The 27,732-nt window shown below is 30.5% G+C and overlaps 1 protein-coding gene across 2 annotated transcripts in view; it reads left to right on the top strand.

The window, feature by feature from the left end:
- LOC118198992 (scoloptoxin SSD14-like) overlaps positions 1–26,592 on the top strand; it is an 87,723-nt gene extending 61,131 nt beyond the window's left edge. For both annotated transcript variants that reach the window (XM_085812777.1, XM_085812778.1), the window contains exons 3-11: positions 175–297; positions 866–963; positions 2,905–3,097; positions 3,269–3,432; positions 7,977–8,269; positions 8,360–8,547; positions 16,206–16,446; positions 20,262–20,375; positions 26,213–26,592. In XM_085812777.1, the coding sequence (XP_085668903.1) occupies positions 175–297; positions 866–963; positions 2,905–3,097; positions 3,269–3,432; positions 7,977–8,269; positions 8,360–8,547; positions 16,206–16,446; positions 20,262–20,375; positions 26,213–26,356 (1,558 nt within the window). In that variant the 3' untranslated portion in view covers positions 26,357–26,592. The remainder of the gene's footprint in view (positions 1–174; positions 298–865; positions 964–2,904; positions 3,098–3,268; positions 3,433–7,976; positions 8,270–8,359; positions 8,548–16,205; positions 16,447–20,261; positions 20,376–26,212) is intronic.
- The last annotated feature ends 1,140 nt before the right edge of the window (positions 26,593–27,732 follow it).

Here is a 27,732-nt window from a genome sequence, read left to right as displayed (position 1 = left end):
TCAATGAAATAATTTTCTCTGAAACTGATGGCTATTTCTTACAGATTAAGTATCTATTTTCGTGGGTTTATTTGAACTTTTACTTGAACTTAAGAAGAGCATTAAAATTACCATACATTGGTTGTAAAAGTACATTTTAATAAGATGTTTTATAACCAAAATATTTATTTATAGAAATATTCTTGAAAAGAATGGAACTGCTGTTGATGCTGCTTTGGCTGCCTTATTTTGTGATGGAGTTGTCAATCCACAGAGTATGGGATTTGGTGGTGGCTTTCTTATGACAATATATATCAGGTATGTTAATCTTTCACAGTCTGTATATCAAATTAATTCAGTAATATGCTCTCTTCACTTTCTTTTGCATGATGTTTAAAAACAATCAATCAATAAATTATAAATATCTAAACATCAGCTACCAAAATTTAACATATGCCATTTTTTAAAACTAACTCTATTGTGTAATGGGTCAGATAGTTCTCATTCCGTTGAAGTAAATGTACAGTTAATGAGTTTTCTTTGTTTCTATTATTCTTTTCATCCAGTGTTAAATTAAATATTAAAACATGTTAGAAAGTTATTGTGTAATGGGTCAGATAGTACTCATTCCATTGAAGTAAATTTACAGTTAATGAGTTTTCTTTGTTTCTGTTATTCTTTTTCATCCAATGTTAAATTAAATATTAAACCAATGTTATAACGTTAACCAATGTAAAACTAAATGTTATTAAAATAAAATAATATGATTATAAAGAATTTCTGCTCCTTATTTAATAATATTTTTAGAACTTTTTTTAAAAATATCTTCCATGTAAATTTATATATATATATATATATATATATATATATATATTTATGCTTTCAGAGAAAATAAAACTTCTGCTGTGATTGATGCACGAGAGAGTGCTCCAAAAAATGCTGATAAAGATATGTTCAAGGGCAATTCAACTTCATCTCAAGAGGGTATCTTTTTTACTATTATGTAGTCATTCCTCCCTTGTATTCAGTTATGAAATATTGTATTGTGGTACTAATGTCATTATTAGAATCTTATTACATAAGGAATTTTTTTGCTTTTCCAGCTTGTAAGAAATCTATTGGTTAAGTTGTTAATAACAATTTATTTCCAATCAAAATAAAAGCTTTCAAATTATAACAATAAATTGCTTAGCTGTATAACAAGGTAAGCCATTAAAAAAAAATATTATTTGTACACCACATGACTTCCTTGTACAGAATATTAAATTATACACATTTTTTCCCTGCATTTCATTTAAACTTATTTCATTAGATATATTTCCCATTAAATTAATTCAGTTTTCACTTCGCAGCAAAGCAAAATTACATAAAAACTCAAAATACTTTTATTAAAAATTGAAAAATATAAAACACCAAATACAGTTAAAGCAATTACAAAAAAAAAAAAAAAAAATTACATTTAAAACTACAGTTTCTACGCAAAAACAAATATTAAATAAGTCACATATATAATTACTATATATATAAACTGCCTAATTATTACTAATTATAACAGACATATTTAGCTGAGCAGTTTTAATGCAGGCCTGATCCACTATGTTGGTACCTGAAATAAATACGGGACACTATATCTCTAACAATGATTTTGAGCTACAGTTAACGGTGCTGTGATTTCAAAGAAATTCGGAAGAGGGCTAAATAAAATAAATGTTCATCTATATTTTTATTTCTTAACCCTTTGATGCATGGGATATTATTTTTATAGATAATTTGTTAACTAAAAACTATAGAAATTGAATAGTATGATCCTAGAGACAAATAATATATGAATTTTTAAAAAAAATCTACTATTGCCCATTGTTCTGTGGGTGGTGGTCGCACTGTGAAACCACCCCCGTCTAGGACTTTGAAACTTACCTAGGTAGTAGGAAAAAAAAAAACTTACCTCTCTCTGTGCGCATTTCCAATAAATGACGAAATTTACGAATTTTAAAAATGCATGTAGGAATTGCATAATACATAACTTTTTTACATTATTTTACAAAGTAAATCATCAGAAAAAATTAAAAATTAACATTTATGTAATTTTTCTATGGCAGTGAAAATATAAGTACCTACATAATAAAGACATTTGGCTAAATGGATTAAAAAACTCAGTAAAATAAGGATAAAAAAAATAAATAAAATAAAAAATAAATAAAAAATAAATAAATAAAAAACTTGGTGGGGTCCCCCCCCCAGTGTCAAAGAACAAATATTTTTTGTGACACTGTTCAAAGCATGTTTTGTCTTTTTGATACATGCACAGACCCACATTGCATGTTTCACACATGTATCTTCTTCTATGAGGTACACTGCCTGGATCTAAATTTCACTGGTATATGTCCAGCATTACTTAGTTTCTTTTCATATGGCACATGAAATTTGTCGTTTTTTTATGTTAATGGGAAAGAAAGAGGAAATGACATCAATCAAAACGCTTTCCACTTTAAAATCTCTATTATGAAATTACATTACATAACAGAAAAATCTCTATTATTTAAAATCTCTATTATGAAATTACATTTCATAATAGAGATATTTTAAAGTTTCATAAATAATAATAAAATATCATTTCATAAAACTATTAGGAACTTTTTTATCACAGTAATACTGCTAGTTACCCTTCAGATGTTATAAGATATCCTTTTTAAGTGCATCAGTCATAGTATACATTTTTATTTTCAACACAGTCTTAGTTATCCTTATTAATGTAATTACTTTTATTATAAATAAAAATTAAATATCAATATCATTGGTCATAAAATTGAGAAATGAGTTTTATTATTATACTTTATTTTTTTATTATGATTTAGCTACTAACTAGATACAAATATTTTATGTTTTATATTTAAGAGAGTTCCTTTCTGTTTTTGTTCTTTGTAGGAGGACTTTCTGTAGCAGTTCCTGGGGAACTAAGAGGTTACAAAATGGCTCATGAAAAGTATGGAAAGTTACCATGGAAATCACTAATTGAACCTTCAATTAAAATTTGCAATGATGGCTTTGAAGTATCTAAACATTTAGCAAAATATCTGCAAAAAGTTAAGAAGCGAATATTAGCTGATAATTCCATGAGGTAATTTGTCCTTTTACACACATTTGAAATCTTACTTACTATCTTAGGACTTAACTCAATTATTATCTTTCTTTTAAAATGATAATATTTACTTTTTTCAGGGAAGAATTTTTGAATAATGCAACAAGTGATTTATCTTTATTTTAAAATGATAATATTTACTTTTTTCAGGGAAGAATTTTTGAATAATGCAACAAATGATTTATATAAAGAAGGAGAAATATTGAAACGTCCTGTTTTAGCAAGGACATTAAATGAGATAGCTGAAAAGGGTGCAGATGTTTTATATACTGGTGATCTACACGAAAATTTCCTAAAGGACATATCAGATTGTGGTGAGTATTGTATATTTTCATAATTTGCAAAAATTGCTGATTTTTTTAATCTCTGTAAATGATATTTTAGAGCTAAAGAAATCAGTAATAGTTAACAAGAGCTGGCATAGAGCGTAAATTTCCTCATAATAATACATTGATCCTTGTCGATTATTATTCATTTATTTAGCATTTTGTTCATTGAAAAGTTTTTTTGCAACATTTGCTTTTTAGTTTAGATATAAAATAAGTTTGATTTGTAGCACATAAAGTTATTTATTCTTAGACGATCAGATTAAAAGACTGCAGTGAGTTATTCAGTTTTGTGTTTCTTGTGCCATTTCCATTGTTATAAATTTTCTTAGGAAATATTAGCAGAAAATAATTTTTTTTTACATATCTTAGTCTCTTTAGATGGATATTTTTACATTAGATTGTTTTGAACATTAATTTAAATGCTTAACTTGGAAATAAACAAACTCACTTAAAGTGTATTTCTGATAATGCACATAAGGTTAATCATTAATTTTTTTAAATTCTAGGTTATGCAGTAGGTATGCTATATTTTTATATATGCAGTGTTCACAAAAGTCCTCAATTAGCTTTTATTTTCACAACCACTGATCTTAGACATGTACAATTAAAAAAGTATTTTAATGGTGCAAATATTCATGTTTCTTTATATTTTTAAATTAAAAAAATTAGTTTTGTGTGAAATATTAAATCTAACTTTTTATATGCTACCCCTGTCTTTGTACTTAAGAAACCTTTTTACTCATTATAAAAATTAAAACATAAAAAGTTTGATTCCTGTTTTCAACTTGCCTTGAGGGATCAATCAGTCACTAAATTAAAATAATTCAAGGTTGATTTTTTCCCCCTTAAATCACTTTCAGTGATATTCTTTTATGATTTACTAATGTTTAATTTCTCTAATTTATAATTTTGTTGCAAAAAAAATTTAATACGATGCATGAATAATTCATAAGCTTTGAAACATTAGAAATATGTTATTAATATTCACATGCAGTTTTTATTTCCTTGTACAAAAAGTTCAAGTCCCCATAAATGCTGATTGCATGAGAGGTTTTGCAGCTATAACATAGCATGAATTAAGTCAGTTTTCCACAAAAAATTCTTCTGTGAAAGCAGCCCTTAAGTGCTTTGCCACAATCTATATCCATAACCAAACTTTGATTGTAATATAAATGTGTATTTTGCTAGAAGTCACCAGAAAGTATTTGGCTTCTGGGAAACTGTTCCATACCATACAAGTACATATAATCAATGCTATAAAAAATGCATTGATACTATGGAGGAAGGGATTGCCGTTACAATGATGAGTGAAAGGAATCCATTTGAATGATAGTAATAGTTTAGACCCATGCCTTTGTTTATCCAAAGAAACATTCCCAATTAGAAACATCTTAGCATTGAATGGCAGTATCACCACTTCACAACATTGCAAATTCACTGAATCTTGTTGTGGATCTAGTCGATCCTAAAAATTAGCAGGTCAAGGCCATCAAATTCTGAAGCATGTTGAGTGATAAATCGTCAGGTATTTTTCTGCCTTTTTCAAGTGATTTTATTTCGGCTGAAAGGTGAAGGCTGTAAAATTATTTATGAGGCGATGGTTATACTATTTTGTTTTTCATAGCCATGCTACTTCTGGGAAGCCATTTACCATTCATAGTGTTCCAAATAGCAGCTACACCAGGAACCTGATTACTGCCTTGAGTCAGAAGGCAGAGGTCTAGGGTTGCAAGTTTTAGATGACCCCTAAGTAATGCTGTAACTGCTCATAAACCTTGTTTTCTCTCATAAAAATAAGGAAAGTGGGAGTGAAAGGGCCCATGAAAAGACTACATAGGACCAGAGACTGCCCCTTGCAGTACAATGATGAGTTACGCTCATCATGTAACTAAAGTTGCTGTTGAATATTATAATAACTGAGGGGTTACCGTAGTCCTCGAAACAAAACTTTCAAGATGAGAAATTAAATACAAATTATGTAGATCAACAAAAACTATTTCCTGTTTCTTTCACTGAAAACTGCAGCATTTTAACACAATTTCTCGTTCCAAAACTTTTAAATAATGTAATTTTAATTAACAATATGTACAAATTATGAAATGAAACATGTTTTTTAATGAAAAATAAGTAATCATTTCTTGTAAAATTACTCACTTTTAAATTATATAGGAAAGGGTTAATAGGGGTGTGAGCTTCATTAACTTTAGATCATTGGGAGTAGGTCATGTGATACAATGAGTTAATGGTTTATGGTCTGGGTTTGCATGATCCAGATGGTTTGTGAATTGCATTTACAAACTTAGCTTATGCTGACAGTAGAATTTAGAAACCCATGGCAGTAATAATATGGGGCTGATTGTTCGTGCTATACACTGGCTCCTTAATGTAATTTAAGAAGAATATGGATTTTTTTATGTTCTTAATGTAAGTAACATTTAATAAGACATCTTGGACAATAATATATTTTATATACGTGTGACAGTTTTTAATAGACCTTTTATCTTGTTAGTGTGACAATGTACATGTTTGCAGAGCAATATCTAATTTCATAATCTGAAGACATACAGCTGGAAGAGCTTAATTAGTTGATTTAAGGTCTTAATCTTAATCATACTGAGTTTAGAAAATTACTTAGATGCTGGACATTCTTTATAGGCTACCTTTGTCATTGATTTGACATGTTACAAATGGTATGGAAACAAAGTGTATTGTATCAGAAGAAAGAAAATAGTAGAAGTCATATTGAATAAGAAAAACAATAGAACTTGCTCTACAATAATAGAACACAGTTATGAACTACTGCATCAGAACTTACAGCTTATTCCAGAAGATAATTGTTAAAGTGGGCTGTCTTCTTATAATAATACAATCAAAAGTCGTTAATTCGGACACCCATAATCCGGAATGATCTATAATCCGGGCCTCAAAGCTACAAACTTTCTGCGCATGCGTCGCGTTCACGCATGCGCACAGGCGTTTACGAGAGCGCGTAAGACCCTTACGGCTGCGAATATGTTTGTGCGCATGCGCGTTTAATGTGTAACGGAGTTATACGCTAAGCTAAAGTTATCTAATTCAGTTAATGTTGCAGATTGCGTTGTTCCTTAATCTTCGAATTGGATCCGGCTTATTATTTTTTGCAGACTGTTAGAGCAATTTTATAAAAGTAAGCTTGAACTTTCGATTATGTCAAATAGAATTTCCGATATATATTTACTACAAAGCGAAAGTATGTTTTGAAATCCGAAATCTGTTTATCAATTTCACGCTGCTCTGCGGCAGAGGGGGGGGGGCAGAAACGTCATTTATGACATGAATCGTCATGATAGATTAGAAAGATTATGTCAAATAGAATTTCCAATATATATTTACTAATATGTAATTTGTATCTACAAAGCGAAAGTATGTTTTGAAATCCGAAATCTGTTTATGAATTTCACGCCGCGGATTGGAAGTTGATCTGTCAACACTATCCTTATCTTCAGAGCAGATGTTTTTATTTTATTTGGATTATAATTCCGTACTAAGTTTAGTATTTCGTCTCGATGTACTCCGTCTTTGATATGATTTAAATCAAGTTCCTCGTCATTATAATTCGCTTCCGATAGTGAAGAAAGTGACCCAGAGGTTATTGAAAACGAAAACATTTCGATTGACAAATTAGTCGGTATTCTCAACACAGCAATTATAGAACTTGAACAGCGGAACTTTGTAACTAAACAAGAAATTATGTCTGTTTAATAGAATTAAAGAGAAAGTATTATCACATGAAACGAAGCAACTTACATTGAAGGAAATGTTTAATAAAGTAAACAAATAAATATTAAGCTTTTTCTTTTTGTAAATTTTGATACCCTTTAGATCATAATTGTTCTTTATTTCATAAATTACGGTTTCATATTTTTAATTTTGTAATTTTTGCATGCCATCTTACCAGATTTAAACTGATGATCTATAATCCGGAATCGCCGAAGTCCCGACGAGTCCGGATTAACGACTTTTGACTGTAGTATTATAGGATCAGCAAAATATTAACATTGGTTATCTGATAGCTTAAAATTTGTATACATCTTTAATATCTTAGTTGATTAATAACATCAGGAAAAGAGTTCAGCTGTTTGCAGATATACTAGGATTTTTATTATTAAGCAAAATGTGTATTTAGCATATTATATACAATGTATTTATTCCACTTTTTTTTGATGAAATCTAATTGGGTTTATTCCATGATCTAAAAGCTGAAAAATGATAAAATCTATGCAATCTCTGATCCCAGGCTATATGCATTTTTGATCTTGTACTGTACCAGCATATGATTATGTATGATAATGCCATGCATTGAAATCTGCATATCTGACATTTTTACTGTAAGAAAATAACACATTAGAAGAGAAACAAAGATGGAAGAATGCCAGTGTGAAATCTGCAAATAAAATTTGTAAATTATTTCATTATATATATTAATTTTCTTTGCATTGATGTCATCTCGATTTACTAATTTTTTATTAATGAATAACAATGCTTGGCAGGTGGCATAATTACCAAAGAAGACCTTGCTGATTATCAACCTAAATTAAAGCCAGCCGTGAAATTAGAACTTGAAGGTGCTGAGAAATTGTTTTTGCATTCTGTACCTCCTCCTGGTAGTGGAGTCATTCTGTCTTTCATTTTGAATATTTTAAGTAATTACAACATGACTGCTGATGATTTTATGGCTACTGATAGTGCTGTTCTCATGTATCATCGAATAACAGAAGCATTTAAATTTGCTTTTGCCCACAGAACACAATTGGGCGATGATGCATTTGTTAATATAACTCAAGTAAGAACTCTTCTTTCTTCCCTGTTTTCTTATAAAAATTATCGTTTAGTTTAGATATTTTATATTTGACTTACAAAATTTTCTTTTCAGTTAGTTTCTAATTTAGTATCTAGGGATTATGCTTCATCCATATGGCGACAGATATCTGATGAGAAAACACATCCAACTTCATTTTATAAGCCTGAGATGGAAGTGACAAATGATCGTGGCACTGCTCATGTATCTGTTGTAGCAGCCAACGGAGATGCGGTGTCAGTAACAAGTACTATAAACACCTAGTGAGTTCAACTGTACTTAAAGTCAGTGTGTAAAATATATTGTGCTTATTTCTATGTGCAAAAAACTGACAGATCAGTACTGCTTTGCTGGTTCATACACTTAACAAGCTCATAGATATCACAGTACTTGAATTCTTTCTGCTAGGTATGCAGGTACTTGTACATTACAAACAAAATTACATGTTTATCCTGTAATTTCATTCTATTCAGAATTCTAGCATTCTTTTCAAATGATCATGCGCTGCAGAAATGTATCAGACACATATCAGCGGAAGCGTTGTTACATTTTTCATTCATATCAGTTGTCACGTACTTGTATGTCTATCTTATACACATTTTCAAGAACTTCAACTGGCGATAAATGATGTAATGGACTGATCCACTATTAATATTTGGTTTTGATATAATGGGTTTCCTGTGCCATGTTCATTATGCCTGCAATGTTGTCATCTATGACTGCTGTGCCTGAGTAAAATTAATCTTCAACACTACTGATGTCAGTTTTTCTATATTCATGACTCGCGTATCTGCCATTGCACTAAATTCTCATCCAGTGATGAACCTGTATAGGTTTTGCTTCTTCGCTTAAAAAAATATCACTATGCTTCATTGTTCTTGCTTGATATATTATTTCAAAGCTCCTGCCATTTTCTTGAACTGTTTCCCTTTCCTTGTTCTTGTAAATACCATGACCATGCTAAACCCTTGTTTATTAGACGTTGACAGTCACTGTCTTCACACAGATGTGCAAACGTTTTACAACAGGTTTCCTGCTGAATAGACTGACATATAAGTAGCTGTGTTTTCTACATCCCTTTTTGTTATTTATTTATTTGGTTTTGTTGCGCATTTATTTTCATTGATTTTAGTACATTATTTATTTATGTGCAGTATTTATGTAAATGTTTGTTTCTTTATATTTTGTTTTTCAATGACATTTGTCTGTTTGAAATTGTTGTGTATTTGTTTTTATTAATTGATTTGTCCCAATTTTTATATAACTTATTGATTGTGAATTTTGTGTAATGTTTTAATTTCTGTTTGCTTATTTTATCTACATATATGTAATTGCATTATTTTGTAGCATTCATAGTTATGTGCAAGAGAGATTGAAATGGTGAAAATAATTGAAATAAAACCAGAAATACATGGTGTTAGTGCTGATCTTGGCAGTAAATTTGTTGCCAAATTAAGAAAATTTTACAGTTCCTTGCCAACTTTGTAACATTTTAAATGTTTATAGAAAGCACGTTTTTGCTCTCCATGTATTGAATTTTGTATATTATAGGACTTATTTTTCTGCAACTATGGTAGTTTCTCTTCCACCCAATTCATAAAAACATAAGCTGCATATTAGCTGACAGTCAGTCTACTTATACTAAAGTGCTGTTGAGTCCCACATCAAAAGCTCAAAGATATTAATTAGCCTCTGTTGTTGGAATGATTTTTAATTTTAAAAATTTGCCTTGTGTTAGGGAAAATTTCTTATCTCTCTTTATTGTTGAGTATTTTTGTAGCTTCATATATAATAACTTTTCTTGCATCTATCTACAGTAAATGTTCAAATATTCCTTTTAATCTGGCAGGGTTATTTTAGGACATCCTTATGATTCTATAACATGTAACAATGTGGGCATTGGATAATTTGAAACTGTTAGCATAGCTTACTTTTTATCAATCAGCATGTTTATAATTTCATTTTTATAGCGCTGTTATTTTCACATTAATTCATTTTTTTAAGGCAAAAGAGGCTAAATTCATATAAAATGGTAAATGGGAAATGAAATAAACTTTAAAGAAGGGGGAAAAGGCAAGAAAAATTTATCTGAATGAGACAGAATTCAGTAAATTGATATATGTATATTGAAAAAGAAACGGTTAAAATCAGAGAGGAATATAATATTTTATTCAAGCAATACAGCTAGCTACATACCACAAATAGGTGTTGCCCTGCATCTGGCTGTTATATAAGCTATTATCTAGCTTGGTATTGATTTATAGCATTGGTGTATGACATCTTGCCAGCTTTCTTACCAAATTCTTCCCAGCTGTAAAGTAAGATTAGTGATTATCCTCTTCTGGTCGAAGGTGCCGTTTATCAAACTCCAAATAGGGTTTATTGAGGAGAGATCTGGTAATCTTGATCAGAAAAGCATGAATATAATTATTAGAAAGGATTTCCACATGCAGCTTGGCATCATCCTGTGGAAATTAAAGCCTGGAATGCCTTGAAAGGAAGGTAATGCAATGGAGTGTAGAATATCATTGATGTACTGCCATGCTGTAAGGATGTTGTGGATGGCAACCAGTGGGGCCCAGCTATCAAATGATATCTCAGATCATACTTTCTGCTGTTGGGCTGTTTGACAGGCAAGTTCAGGTCATTATCCGACCTTTATTCTGTATATCTCCAGACATGACTTCACTGATTCATCTTTTTCTCAATTCAAAGCAGGACTCATTACCAAAAACAATTCTACTACAGCCTGTGAAATTCCAAGTGGAAAGAGCTTTGAGCTTGTATCACTACAAACATGCTTTTTGGTCTGTATAGAGGAGTATTAATCAGTGTAGTGGGTGTCATGGGCACAGACCCCATTCTTTGAGTTCTATATCAATGGTCCTTATGGGCACTGATGTCTTAATTGTAAGTCAGGTTGTTGATAATGATAAATCAAATGCTGCAAAATCCACTAATAAAATCACTTTGTTCTCATGTTCTGTCATCCCTCTAGTTCAGCTACTTATTTCTTGATGTTATGCTCTGCCATGATTCAACTAATACTGTCAGCATTGTTGAAGGGTGGCATCACTCCCATACAAATGCCAAGTGAGCCTTTCATTTAATGGTCTTGCTTCTTTTAAGTTGGGTATATCCTGTCTCATATGGTCATATGGTTGTACTGTGATTACATATGACCGTCATTGATACGGTTTTAACGGTTATGATACGGTTTTAACCATATTAATCAGTTGGCAGAATCGGATTCAAATGGAAGTTAGGCTATATAATTCGAATTTCTCCTTGTTCAAATGCTCAATTTTGATGCTGTGTAACCCCAGTTATTCATTCATTGGCCCCCAAAATTTAATCATGATAAAAGTTATTTATCGTATATGCATTGTACATTTTGGCTTTTTTTTTTTAACTAGATCATCAAACTATTGATATGTTTCATACATCACCAAATGATATCAACATATCAAAAGAAAACACACTTTAGCAATTGAAAATATACAAAATTTAATTAGTAAATAGGGATTATATGATAATTAAGAAAAAAAAAATTTTTCGTGCCCGTGTGCACAGGCTTGGCATTACACAGCAACCACGATGACAGACACCTAAGAACAACTGAAATTTCAATATACACTCCAATGTAATAAAAATAAAGAAGCGATTATGTTTTCATCATTTAAAAATAACAATAGCAATCAAAAAAGAAAATGTAAGGCTGAGAGAGGAATATTCCACGTTCCCATTGATTTAAGTTCTAACAAAAAATAGTTTGCCAGAGTAATGCCATTATCCAACATAGAAATCACCAGATTTGGCATGCACCCGATATTCACCTCAGTCTTAATCATTTACACATTCAATCAAAAAGTATCCGTATATGAAATTTTGTTACAATCAGATAACTCTTTCTTACTATGGCATTTTTGATTTTTAAGAGCAGATTGTAGAATGTATCTTATTCTTTATTTTTATTTTATTTATTTATTTATTTTTCAAAATAAAAATTGTTTTATTTGTCACTTGTAATATTTTTTCCTGGTTTTTGAAAACTAGTGCAAAAAATATTTTTTCTTTTGTAATTGAATTATATCATGAATCTTATTTAAAAATCTGAATAATATATTTTAATTAAGACTTCTTGTATTCAAATTGTGGGAGATTATCAAATAGCTAGAATGCATATGTTAAAAAGGTATTATTTTTTCCTGTGCACAGTAAAAGTTCAACTATCCAGAAAGCTTGAGAAATGCCAAATGTTGGATACATAAAAATTCTGGATGGTTGAACATATTAAAAATGCAAGATGATAGAAAACACAAATAATTGGAAAAAGAAATTCCTAGTTTAAAATTACAAAAGAGTCATTGTATTTGTTATCAGCTTGAACATCAAAAGCCTACATTTAGCATTGCGTTAGATTCCCCCCAAATGCATTTTAGACATAAAACCTGTTTTGTAGGTGTTAAACACATAAAATTATCTGCTGATTTTGCCAGTTAGTTATTCCAGCAGGAGTCTGGAAGAACTGATCACTCTTTATTTAGGTAATCGAGAAATGCAAATTGTAGGTATATCACATAAAATTTAAACTACTTATTATTGTTTTTCATGTAACATTTGCATTATTTATCCATTTTGAAATAAAGTGGAAATCATGCCCATTAATGCACATATTTCTTGTCACCTGGGTCCTGTAATTTTGTAAAGACTCTTTTGCTTTCTCTTCCATGTAGTTTCACATGTTAGTCTTTGTTTCACAATGGAAAACAAAAACAGATAAATATTAATTCAGAAGACAAACAACAAAAATCAGCATCATATTTACAAAATTTCCACAGGACTAGTTTCGATGGTTTTACCGAATCACCATCCTCAGCTGCAAAACCGGGGGGGGGAAAAAAAAATTTTTAAAACCATCGAAACTAGTCCTGTGGAAATTTTGTAAATATGACGCTGATTTTTGTTGTTTGTCTTCTGAATTGGTGTTTATTCGGCGTGTTATTGTGTCTTAATTAGATAAATATTAGTTATCTTGTATCGTTCTTCACAAAAACTTAATTGGCTTATTGAGAATTAATTAGGTATACATAAAACAAAGCAGAGATCTTGTGATTGCATTGTGACATGATGTTTATCCATTAATGATGTTAAATTAACTCTTGACAATTAATTTTTCTCCTTATTCATAGTTTTTTATGTGCTTTATAATAGCTTTAGAAGTCTCTCTTTTATGTGCATTATTTTTCGTTAAAAAATGTATCTAAAGTATAAAAACCTTCCAGTAGTTTACTCCAGGTAGTGGAGCTTTTACTGTGTTATTTTAACTATTAAAAACTATACTTATGTAGTTAGTTAATGCTTTACTGTACTTATTTGCTCCTGAGATTAAATGCTTTATTTTCCTACAGGGGAAATGGTGAGAACAATGGCTTTATAGAGTTTTGCAGTTTATAAAATGTTCATACTATGGTGATCATTAAAAGTATGAACCCTCCAAATAGCTATGTTGGTTTAACCATCTAATCTCTGTGTTGCAGTATTTAAACTGCACTGTTATTAACACTAACTAACCTTTGAAAAGAAATTCTGAAACTGGTGAAGGTTATATGCGAGCAAGCATAACATTCAACCTGTAACCATCAGTCTTCTAACCATTCCTTCAAATGGCCACACATTTTCTCACTGAGCATCCATCAAGTACAGTTGAAACCATTAGTCAATTTAGTCCTCTTGTCACCAAGAACGCTGCACATGATGCATTACAGGGCTGACCAATACAGTATAAAGTCTGAAATCCAGATTCGTCAGGACTTCGGATTGGATTTCGGAGTCGGATTCCGGATTTGGGTTTTCCGGATAACAGATCATCAGTTTAAACCTAGTAAGATGGCATGTAGAAATTATAAAATTAAAGATATGAAATCATGATTTATGAAATAATGAAGTATTTAGGATCTAAAGAGTATCAAAATTTACAAAAAAAAAAAAAAAAAACTTAATATTTATTTGTTTACCCCATTAACCATTTCTTTCAATGCTAGTTGCTTCATTTTTTATGCTAATACTTTCTCTTTAATTCTGTAGACAGACATAATCTCTTGTTGAGTTAAATTGTTGAAGTCCTGTAACTGCTGTTTCGAAAATTCCGACCAACTTGTCAATCAAAATTTTCTCATTTTCAGTAACTTCTGTCACTTTCTTCACTATCGGTAGTGGTGTTTTCTGGATCTAGAACCATATTACAGATTTCACCATTCATTAATTGATTGATGATTGAGAAGAATTGTCATCACAATGAAAAACTTCTTTTATATTATCTTCATTTATTACCACATCTTCACATTTCTTTACAAAATCCGTTAATTGGAAAATTTCACCTTTGTTTTCGATATCCAAAAACCTTTAAAATTAGTGGCTATCATCATCAAATTTAGCTATCCTTGACTATACATATTTGGCTATGCAACATGAGCTTGGCGACTAACGACAAATTGTTCTGTTAAATTTTATCTTGCTTCTATTGCGCACTGAGACAAGCCTGAATTGTATTATTTATTATATTTATGTCTGCTTCTTGCACATGCTTAAGGCTTATCAGAGTTCTGAATAAATAAATTCCCACCATATACTTAAGCCTTATTGAGAGCAGGCACTAGATATCTTACCGCCTGATGCAGTCTCTGTGGGTCCTAAATTTTCTGACTTGATACGGCCACACGAACCTTGATGCTGGTTCTGGGTTTATATGAATAACAAATCAGTTTTTCTTCATTCAGATACATGTAATTGTAATCTTTGGGTCTGTGAGAATCATCAACAAAATCTATTTTTAGCATATGGAAAGAAAGTTTTGGTAAATTTTTCCTCGTCGATATTTTTAGTGCATTTAACTTAAATTTGTAATCATCGCCAGGTGTAATGGCAACATAAAAGGTTACCATACACCTTTATCATTCAGTTACTAACAAAAAATTGTTTAGGCATCGCTACATGAGTCATTATTCAATTTGTCATGTTTTGATAAACATGCGATGATGAAAGGAAAGTATAATAAATAATGATTTGTCGCCGAGTTGGCGTCAGATCAACGATGTATCTATGTGGAATGTTTGGGCTTGAGATCTATGCCAAGCACATGCGCAGCGACGGAGCCAAATTACTGATTGTACAAATTTATGCTAAAATAATTGTTTCTTCAATAACAAGATATTTTATTTAGTGTCGAAGTGAAATTAAGAATCGGGACTCTCCAGATGTTTTATTATGCGCGAAGAGGGGAATCAAATGCGTATGCGTAAAGTGTATGAGAAAATGTTGGTGGTTTTGAGGTCCAGATTTTAGATGATTCCGGATAATGGACATCTGGATTTCGGACTTTGTACTGTATTACTTTTGTGAAAAAGGAAGACAACCCATCTACAACATAGTCTTATGCAATAATCAAATCCACACCCTTGGTTTCAAACTAGAAATTCTCAGCTAACCATTATACTGCCAAGGCAGCATTCTGCTGAATAATGGTTATATAAAAATGTTAGCTTTTATTTACAAAGTAGAGAATGAAAACAGACAGTTAGAATGTCAGCTAAGGCATTATGTTCAAGAGTTTTGTGAGCATAGTTAATTGTCATTATTAGAGTACATTATTGAACAAAAAATGAAAACATTGTTATATTTAGACAATGTTTGAGAAATCCTTGGTATATATTTAGCATATATTGTTGCTGTATATGAGGGACTTCTTATAACAAGATCTAATTTTTATGATTATGCATGTTTAAATTCTATTTTAACACAATGAAAATATCACTTCAATCTCTAAAGAATTTGCATGCTCATGCATTCATTGTATCATTTAAGTATGAACTTTATTTCTTTTATCAAAATTAGTACTTAAAGATTTTTTATTCCTGTTAAGCTTTGGGAGTTTATGTAGATCACCATCGACTGGCATTATATTAAATAATGCTATGGATGACTTTTCATCTCCTAACATCACAAACTACTTCGGAATTCCACCATCTCCTGCAAATTACATAGTTCCTGGAAAACGGCCTTTATCGTCGATGTGTCCAACAATTGTTGTAAATGCTGATGGAGATGTCCATATGGTTGTTGGTGGTGCTGGTGGTACACGCATTATTACTGCTTCTGCTTTGGTAAAAATAGAGAATTATACTTTTTTTTAAGTGATTTCTACATTTCTGAAGATGTATTACTTTCTGTATTAAATATGTTTTTGTTTATTTAATGCATTATATAAATATTGAAAGTGTAGATAAGAATAATGTTTTACTGTAGGTTATTCGGGAGCAGTCTTTCCGTTATACCACTTATAATAAACTTTTGAAATGATGAAAGTACCCAAAATTGGCATAAATTATAATTTTTGCGATTTTTTATAAGCTAATTATTAAAAAATGTGCCACTTCTGTTTTACTATCAAGTCACTTACACACCTAAAATGTGTCAAGTATCTTTTTCACATTTTAGCTCACTGGACTAACATATTTAAATTTAGGTGTTTTTAAATAAATTTTAAATTTATAGACTTAAGCAGTTGCGGATTGGTTTTTTGAATTGTGCTGCAATCAGCCCTGTTTTGTTTCATTTAATATCTGCATCTGCATCTGTGGCTGACTGTGGCTAACAAACTGCATACAGCCCATGAATTAATTTTTACAGTCCACTGCAAAGCTAAAAAAAAAAAAAAAAAAAAAAAATTCTTTATCAGCGGCTTGACAGTCTTTCATTCCAAACATATAAAGCATTATCTTATATGCTGTTAGCCATCCAAAATGCAGCACCATGAAGAATAAGGGATATCAAATTTATATTTATTAAACAAACAGTATAAGATAAGGAGTTGATTAAAATTACTCATCCATCTAAGTTGTAGGACAAAAATAAATCAAAATTTCATGTAGCTGATATGGCTGGCAATAACTGCTGTAACTTGCCTTAATGTTTAAAGATAAAGGAAACAGTTCAAAACTTCGGAGATTTAATAATGGCTTGAGTGTGTTGGCAATGCATATTATTCAGGTGCGGAAGCAAAGTGTAGTGGCATCTCAAACCATAAACTCTAGTGATGGACCAGTATAGTGATGCTAAGGGTCATTATGTCTGTCACTGTGATGCTACCAGATTTAGATACAATCATTATGGTATTCTTAACAGAATCAGGATTCATCTGAAAAGACAACGTTATGTTACACATTTGTTCTTGTCTAGCATTCAGTGTACCATTTCATTGACAAATTTCTTTGGTATAATTGTATAAAATCAGTAAATGTATACTTTGCAAAGGTTTTTCTCCTCTGCATGTCAGATGATGCATGCTAGTAGAGGTCGTTATGCAGCATACCCTAATTCTTGATGTTAATGTATGATCCATCATTGCCTTTTCCATAATCAAGACCAGTTTCAAGCTTAAGCAATGTAACCAACTATTTAAGTACCAACTAAGTTGTTCTCATAATTGAAAAATAAAGGTATATTTTGCTTTAAATTATCAGTTTACGTGGATGGCCTATGTACTGATTGCCTAGGGCACCAAAACTAATGGAGCAAGGCTTGCACACAATAATCATGTTCTGTTGTTTGGCAGTCTGATGGTACTGGTGCAATCATTTCCATGAGTTAGTCTGCTTTCTCCTGCACTTAACAATAACATATTCATATCACTGTGGCTTCATTTTGTCCAATATGAATATAAATTCTTGAAAGAACAATCTACTGTCTCTGCAAGTCAAAATTTTTCTCTTTCAAACTCAGAAACTTGCTCAAATGACTCACAACTTCCCTCCACCACCCCCCTTTTTTTTATTTATTTATTTATTTTATTTTTTTTTTTTTATGATACATGCTGAAGCTTCTTATGCAAAAAACCAACAAAGAAATATACAATTCCACTACTTAAAATAACATACTATTCTTCCTTTTTTATTTCCTTAATATTGATTTATTAATTCCATATTCTTGATTAAGGAAAACATATGGTCAATCTGCATCATCAATATGCATTTTACATTAGCCATCAGGTATGTAGAAATTTGCTGCCTTTGTTGTACAGCAAAATCCTTTGCTGAAATTTTATCTGTTCATGAAAACTGCTTCATTTGCAGACATCCTGTTTGTTGATGTGGACAAGTTTTTTTCAAAATTTTTAAGAAAGGCCTAAACACTATTGTAAGCAGAAATTTCTTATTATGTGTAAAATGGGATAATAGTAAATCAAGAAATGTTATTTGCCTTTAAAAAAAGATTTAAAAAAAAAACCCCTTCAACAACAGATTTTGGTATTTGGATTTCGCCAACAGATTTTGAGTTCAGTATCCGCATCCCCACGGAAAACTAGTGACCTTGCATTACATTCACAAACTTGTTAATGACTAATTTTTTGTCGAGCTAAAACGTGAAAGGCAACTGTTATTTTCAAAATGTGGGTGCACCTAGATTAATGGAACTGAATTTCGAACAGATACTCCTCCACCCAAATATGTGCACCTCGAAGCTTTAATTTTGAATTAGTTTCTTGTTTATTTTCTATTTTTATGAATTTAATGAATTCTTTTATTAAAAATTCATGCATTTAAAAGTGAGCTGTCCTTGAAATAAACATTTTTATCTACATCATGCCAGACTGTTGACATTCAGAAAAATGTAAAATATTTATCTTTCACTTTTAATCAATTAACTTAATTATTTAAAAGCAGTGTATTTCCGCTACCTAATATAGAATACATTTGTATTCCATATGCCACCATGTTAATTTTGTCATATGCCGCCATGTTGAATATGGCACCATTTGTCCATATGCCACCATGCTGAATTGGTTGTTGTCATTTAAAAGCATTCTGAAAAGCTTAAAATGTCTACATAACTTTCAAAATTAATCTGTGTGTTACTGAATAGCAAGCCAAGCAGTTTAAAAGCAATAAATGTTATTCTTAAGAATCTTTTTTCCTACTTTTTAATATGATTTATTTCAATAAAAATGCACTTAAATTGTGCTATGTGTAATTAGAAATCTTAAAATATTTTTATGAAATTACCCTAGTTGGACACATTAAAAGCATTATATTGTTTTTGTTTTTATAGTTACTTTCGCTTTTAATATATAAATTTGGCTATTTAAAAGAAATGGCTGGACACATTAAAAGCATTATATTGTTTTTGTTTTTATAGTTACTTTCGCTTTTAATATATAAATTTGGCTATTTAAAGGCAATGTGTTGCCAGTGCCTAAAATAAAATACTTTCACGTGCCAATGTGTTGCCATTCAGGAAAATTTAATCTCTTTGTTACTGATTAACAAAACAAGTCATTTAAAAGAACTGCTTAAAAAAGTTTTACTAGATATTTGTAAAAACATACGTGTGAAAATAACGTAATGAAAAATATCAAATTTATACTTATATTTTGCTTGAAATTCGCCTTTGAATTTTGCCTGTAACTGAATTTTAGCTCAGTTTATGAAGTGTTAAATAAAATGTTATATTTTTATACCTATAAGGATATTCCAAGTGACATGTATGTGACCACAATATGTCAATTTTTAAGGGTTGTATAAGTTTTGCATAATTAACATTTGGCCCACCAGCGGCCGAGCGGTAAAGTCGCTGAACACTGGTAGTTCAGCCCGAGGTTCGAATCCTGTGGACGAGCTGGCTGCATGGGCATTTTCGTGGTTTTCCCCATGTATAACTTGTATACGAGCCAGTTTCCCTTAGAAAATCCTCCACGAAGGCATCACTTCCCTTAGGCAGATAGCCCTAGTGGTTTTGCCATAATTAAATAAACCAAACCATAATTAACATTTAATATAGGTTCCATTTCTAATAAGAATTCATTGACTAGTCTTTAACTGTTTTAATCCTGAATATTCATATATTCCTTAAATATTATATTACTAGAACTTTATTTTATCTTATATTTTTATGCTGAAAAATGTATGTTCTTTTTTTATAGAGTATGTTTCGAACATTGTGGTTATCTGAAGACATAAAAAGGGCCACTGATGCTCCTCGTTTTCATCATCAACTATTTCCTAATCAAATAGAATATGAAGAAAGTTTTCCTAAGGTATACTATTTTACTTTAATTACTCTGTCCCTAAAGTCTGAATTGAAATTCTTCTAAATTTAAGTAGATATGGCTGAATTATACCATCTGAAACATATTTTAACCAATAGTTATCCCCTGCATTTCATTTGAAATATTTCTTGGAAGATCAATTTTAACCCTTTCAGGGGCGGTAGTTTCGCCTTGAAACCGCATTTTCAACATTTTTTTTTTTTAATTTAGAAAATTTGTTTTTTTTCTCAAAACTGCTGCTAAAATTAAATTACTGCTTAGAGCTGATAACAGATGGCAGCACCAAATCTTTCTGGGCATCCATTAATTGATATGAATCATTCAAAAATAGCTTCTTTTCCACACTACTCTTTTTGATCCATTTTAAAAACAAAAAATCCAAAAATTTTTAATTTTTTCACAATATATTTTATAAGCAGGCATCAATGAGTAATGAAATGTCCTTAGTTCACAAAAAAAAGTAATGGAACCCTTTTAATTTTTAATGTTTTCATTGCGGTTTCAGTATGAAACCACCGCCCCTCTGAGACATCGAAGAAAGGATCAGATGACGCAGCCGCGAGATTTTTTGCAGTTGTGTTTATTGCTTTCGGATGACTGCTGTAAACAGTTGCACCATATCTTCATTTGAGTGGCTTCAAAGATGAGGATTTATGGAGCTTTTGAGAGAGGAGCTTTAGAGAGAAACATTTCTTATTTTTTACAGAGACACAGAGCTCACTGAAAAACACTCACAGTTGCGTTTTTATTATGCTTCTCTTAGCGGTCGCTTTTCTCATGCTTCTAGTTCATAGTAAAATAATTGTATGCATCTTGATTTATTTTATTTTTACATATAATTTTCTTAGTTTTTAACATAATTTAAAAAAATATTTCATAGTTTTATGTAAGTAATTTAGACCATTATTAGTTACTTTTTGTCTCATACTTTTTTGTTTCCTGTTTTAAATTTTTTATTTATAATTAAAAATGTGTGTTTATGCAAATATTACTTACTTTATTAGTTGTTCAGTAATTTACTAGTATAATCTGCAATTTGGGTTATGTTCAGATACTTTTCAGCAAAGTAAAGATAAATAAGCAAATGTTTGGTCTTAAATGCTCTAGAGGGGCGCTGGTTTCAAGGCGAAACCGGTCCCCTTTCCATAAAGGGGGATGAAAAAAAATTTTTAAACTCATTTATGTTGTCTATAGGACCATTGCATGTCATTATGCTTACATTTTCATAACTTTTAAAAAATCATAACATTGTGCCCCTGAAAGGGTTAATAAATATAAAATTCTTATCTAAATTGCCATGCTATGTATTTCTCATTTTCCTAAGCGGAAGCATTGAATCTGTGCAAAGTTTGTGTTTTTTATTGTGTGCAATGCTTTTGAATAATTAATTGTTGGTAAGGAAGGATAAAATAATTATGTATCATATTTATTAAAACACATGCATAGCTAGGGGGTTGAAAGAGGTGCCTTAGCACCTCCTTCAATGAATTATGTAAAAAACTTTAACAATTTAAAAAATTTCTTATGCACAAAATTTATAATTTTCTTATCGGAAATAGATTATAACTTTGGCATAAATTAGAGAAGATATTTCAGTTTTGTCATAATTTCTACTGATTAGCAAGAATTTTGTGTAAAGCTCAACAGTTTGTTCCAGAAATTTGATATGAAAGCAAACAAGGCATAAATCCTATGCAGCCAGAAAAATGTGAACTTGGAAGGGGGAAGAAGAGAACACCTCTTTTTTAATCCTTGATATTTAGGGCCATAAAAAGTCTAATCACTTTCTTAATTCTTAGGAGTTCGAAACTCTCTCTTTCCTCCTGGTTATATTGAAAATTTAGCATTAGGATATTTAGTTTGTTTATCAGCCATTTGAAAGAATATTTTAGGAGTGAGAAGGGAATTATATTTGGCATTTTGGTTAGTTACTTTTGTTCATTAAATCAGCATCAATTTCAATTATACTGATAAACATAACAAAATTATGAAAATTTATTAAGCAAACAATGCATTATTTATTTAGAGCTCTGACTTGATTAAGCAAATAGTGCATTATTTATACAGTCTATCGGAAAGTTCTGTCCAGTTTTGGAATAAAACAAAATACAAATTTTTCTTACCGTCAGTAAACGTTATTAAAATAATATAATTACCATTATTATTAATGACTTCTTGCCAGTGTGAGGACAATTTATATATTCCCATTTTTGAAAAATGATGTAACTTTGGATGCAAAAAATTAAGCTGTTGTTTGATATCTACTTTATTTTTGAATTTTTTTTCCATTCAAAAAATTTTGTAAGGACAAAAACAAGTGGTGGTGAGAGGGTGCTAAGTCCAGGGAATATGGTGTATGTGATAGAATTTCCCAGCCTAGTTGCAATTTTTTGACAAGTCTCCAAAGACATGGCATGATCATGATGCAGTACGATGCCCTTCCTGTTGAAAATCGCTGGCCTCTTTTCTTGGACTGTTGTCTTTAAATTGTCTAATTGCTGACAGTACCTCTCCGAATTCAGCTTTTTGTTCGGTTTTAAAAGCTCATAATGTACTGGTCCTCGAATGCCCTACCATATACACACAAAATTCTCCATATTCAGGGTCAAATTTGGTTTAGAAGTGGGAGGGCTAGTTTTTCTGGGTTCACAATATGCCCTTTCCCTTATGATGTCCACTTTTCATTCCCAGTTATCATCCGGTTCAAGAAGGGCTTCATTTTGTTCGGAGCAAGCAGAGATGTGCATATGACGATCATCGAAATTCTTCTGACTAAATTCATGTGGCAGCCATCTTAAATATTTCCACACCAATCCTATCTTCTGAATATGGTTCGAAATGGTTTGCTGAGCTGAATTAAGCCTTTGTGCGATCTTCGATGTAGTCACAAAAAGATCTTGCTTGTCTAACATGGTCGTAACAACATAGTCGCTAATCAAAGGTGATCGCCCAGAACTTGGCTTATCAGAAAGTTCGAAATCACCTGCTTCAAATTTTTCGAACCATCTTCTGCATGCCTTATCAGAAATTGTACCTTCACCAAACACTTTCAATAAATTTCTACATGCTTCTATAGTATTTCTTCCTTGTTGAAATTTGTATAAAATACAGTGGCGTAAATGAACTTTATCAGTGGCCATGGGTACACTATCGTATCACACTTAAAACTAACGTGAATCAACTTTGTTGTAGTTAACTTGCTACTTCAGTATGTATACATTAAGCGATAAAAATAGAGAGCCGAACATACGGCAAATAAACATGTGCTTACGTGTCGAAAATTGTTGTCATAAAACGGACGTAACTTTCCGGTAGACCGAATATTTTAGAGCTCTGAATTTTATTTTGTAATCACAGTTTTAAAATATTTATCTTTACCTTCATCTGATTAATTAGCTTAAATAAGCATAATAATTTTTTGAAACTTTAGAAATTCACTCAAGCATCTGTCTACATTACAGATTTTTAAAATATCCACCAACATTTGATTCTTTTTTGTTTACACTGGTTAAGAAATCCTTGGGGAAATGTTTATAAAGTTAAGACTCCACTTGGGTTCACGTTTGTTTATTTTTATTTTAAAATTTTATGCTAAACAATAGTTTCCAATAAATAGGCATTTCAAGTCCTAGTTTAACTGTACTATAAGCAAAAAAAAATATTGAAAGCAAGGAGAGCTGTGAGTGCCATAATTCTTTTATATGTCAATACAGTCAAAAGTCGTTAATCCGGACTCGTCGGGACTTCGATTCCGGATTATCGATTTTTCCGGATTATAGATCATCAGTCTAAATCTCGTAAGATGGCATGCAGAAATTCTAAAATTAAAAATATGAAACCGTAATTTTAAAATAAAGAATAATTATGATCTAAAGGGTATCAAAATTTACAAAAAAAAAAAAAAAAAAAAAAAAGCTTAATATTTATTTGTTTACTTTTTAAACATTTCTTTGAATGTAAGTTGTTTAAGTTGCTTCGTTTTATGTGATAATACTTTCTCTTTAATTCTATAAACAGACATAATTTCTTGTTCAGTTACAAAGTTCCGCTGTTCAAGTCCCATTAATTGCTGTGCCGAGAATACCGACTAACTTGTCAATCGAAATTTTTTCGTTTTCACTAACCTCTCTGTCACATTCTTCATGTCTTTATCCATTTTTTGCAGCAATTCCACTTTTTGTTTGTTGGACATCGAAACATAATTTCGTTTTGTAGATCCTTTGGAAGTTCCAGCATCGGAAATTCTATTTGACATAATCGAAAGTTCAAGTTTACTTTTATAAAATTGCTCTTACAGTCTGCAAAAAATAATAAGTGGGATCCAATTCGAAGTTTAAGGAACAACGCAATCATTAACATTAACTGAAATATATAATTAGGTAATTTTAACTTACACCGTCCGTTATACATTAAATGCGCAGGTGAAAATGTATTCTGCACTTGCGCACGTGCATATGCACAGTAGTCAAGGTCTTACGCGCACGCGTAAAACGCGTGTGCGCATGTGCTAACGCGGCGCATGCGCAGAAAGTTTTTAGCTTTGAGGTCCGGATTATGGGTGTCCGAATTAACGACTTTTGACTGTATAATTTATGTGTATAATTAAATTTAATGTTATTATGTATTATTTTACAGTTTGGGCTCTTCTTGGTGTAACCAGTAACGTTACGGTAATCCAAGAAAGAACCAAAATATCATCTGCACTCTTCTGTGTAAGAAAGAAAATTTGGATGTTGCTGAAAACTCACACAAAAATTCATATAAAATTTGTATCTGAATTTGTACTAAATATCAACATTATAACACAATACTAGAAGGATTTTTCACAAGTCATGGGTAACTTCTAAACTGCATTAGCAAATAATTAATGCAGTGAAACTGATCAGCTTTAAAATTATTCAAATTTCTACCTTAGTGTGGCATTCATTTTAAAGACATTTTCTTCTCATTTTAAAAAAATCTGGCGAAGGCCACTTTTCACTATAATGTCACTATACTGGATGGCAAAATTTAAGGCCAGAATTTCTTTTAGAATTTAAGATGGCACAAACAGCAAAAACCCTAGCATCAGCCCTGAAACTGTTACTACTTTATTGAGAAAATAGAAATCTAGTAATGGCAATGAATTTTATTGTTGGAATTTACGATGTGGAGATATTTATAATATGTTTGTAATAAAATAAATCTGCAAACATATGCATCATTAATGAAAATATGTATAAGAAACCTTAAAATTCATAGGGATATTTTTCACAGGCTTTTTTGAGGTAATGAAAAAGTTTATGTCATCAAAAGTTTTATTAATGTATGTATATAAAAATAACTGTTATTTACTTTTATTTTAATTTTTGCTGAAAGGAAAATGTGTAATTTTTTTTTATATATTTAGACAGAATTATAAATTTAAGTAAAATTAGTGAGAGGTAAATATTAGAAGTTTATTTCGTAAATTAAGAGAGGAAGACATTGCAGCTTAAGTCGTATAATTCAGCCAAAATTATGCATGAAAAAGTGTCCTATTTCTCTTAAAATAATGTGATAACTATTATTAGATTATAATTTCAGTTTATTGATCTTATTAATGTAGCATGATCTGTCAAAATATTTTGCATTTAAGAGTGCTTATATACATAGAAATTCTTCTATCATTAAGTTAGAAAAAAAAAAAAGAATTTATAAAAGCACAAATTATTATACAACAGTTTTACTAAGTCATTTTTTATTTATATGGCAATGTAGATAAATAATGTACTCATAATTTTGCTACTGTAAATTTGAATTTTTTTTGTTGCACTTTTTAATTCTTTTTATCCCTCTTTCCATAGATATATATAGATAAACTCAAAAGTTTTGGACATTCAGTAGTTCCAGAAACACAAGCAAGTGTATTTTTAGGAATAATAAAAGAAAATGGAAAATTAAATACCAATGTGGACTTCAGGAAAGGTGGTTCAGCTGATGGCTTCTGAAGTTTGTCAACTAAATATCAAACGTAATGCCACGTTGTGCCTTGCAGATGGCATATTAGATCAGTGAAAGCACAACAGCCAAGCTGTTGCAAGACTGCTGGTTTACCAAATATTGATTTTTGTTTGCAGGAGCCCTGGCTGATATAAACTGTAAATTTATAGTATGTTTTATTCCTATGACTACATAAAGATATTCAGCTATGTACAGTAAATAAACTATATATTTTACACTTTTATGTTTTGGGGGATGTGTTTTAACTCTCTTTTTATATATTTGGGGAGAGGAAAGAATGTATAAAATTGCTATTTCTGTTGAGATTTTCAGTTCATCTCCATTTAAATTTTTTCTTTGACCAGACAAAGTAATTGCTTAAATTGCTTAGTTTCAAAGCAAGTGTTTCAAGAATCATAATTCACTATGTGAATGAATAAAGAGTGTATGTACATACTTTTTAAAGATCCTGTATCTTTTTTTTTTTTTTTTTTTTACTTATTTATTTAAAAAGAAATAAATTTAGAGGACCTTAAATTGCAGAAGGTGAATAAAAAGAAATTGTTCTTTCAAGCAGAAGAGATATTTTTGCCGTCAATAGCAGGGGAACAGGAGAGTGTATATATATATATATATTTTTTTTTTTTTTTTTTCAATTACTGTGTATCAGATGAGTATGTGTAGACATTGGGAATATTTTCTCCTGTTGTTATCATACATAGATCTTATTTTTGGATCACATAATTTTTCATGTTATTTATTATATTTATTACATTAAATTGTGTTAATTTTATGAAATATTTTGTTTTTTGAAAGGACCTAGATCATATAATTTTGAATTTTATTTGTCAATAAATCAAAAGTTTATCTGTGAAAAAAAGAAGCAGCTCAAAATGCAGTCATTGTACCCGCTTTAAATTATCAGTTTTCTAAAATTACACAAAAGACTTTTGAAAAATTAAAATTGCAGTCTTCAGGTTTCAATTTAATAGCTAAAAGTACTGTTAACTGTTATCCATGAAAGTGCATGGGAATTAATCAAAAGTAATCAATGTTAATCGATTTTTTATAATAAGTATTTATTGATTTATATGTCATATGTAAAGGAAATGTGTATGTACATAGATTTAATAAAGGAAAACATTCATTATCTATGTATATATGAGGGAAGCTCTAAAGATAATGATTTTGTTAGGATGGTTTTACAAGTCTTTTATTTCAGATAAATTGTTTTCAGATAGTGTTACTATTTTAAAAACAGGTCATTAATGTCAAATGAAATTAATATTAAATTTTAAAATATTTCAATTTAAATATTCAAAAAGTTGTTTCTATAGTTCTTTTTTAAATATAAAATGACATAATTAAAAAAATACCATATCTT

This window comes from Stegodyphus dumicola, chromosome 3, assembly GCF_044657685.1.
Source record: "Stegodyphus dumicola isolate Sdum_Otavi_A_Nest chromosome 3, ASM4465768v1".
NCBI lineage: Eukaryota > Metazoa > Arthropoda > Arachnida > Araneae > Eresidae > Stegodyphus > Stegodyphus dumicola.
The sequence above is the reverse complement of the archived record's forward strand: the minus strand, read 5'-3'. Positions and strand labels throughout refer to the sequence as shown.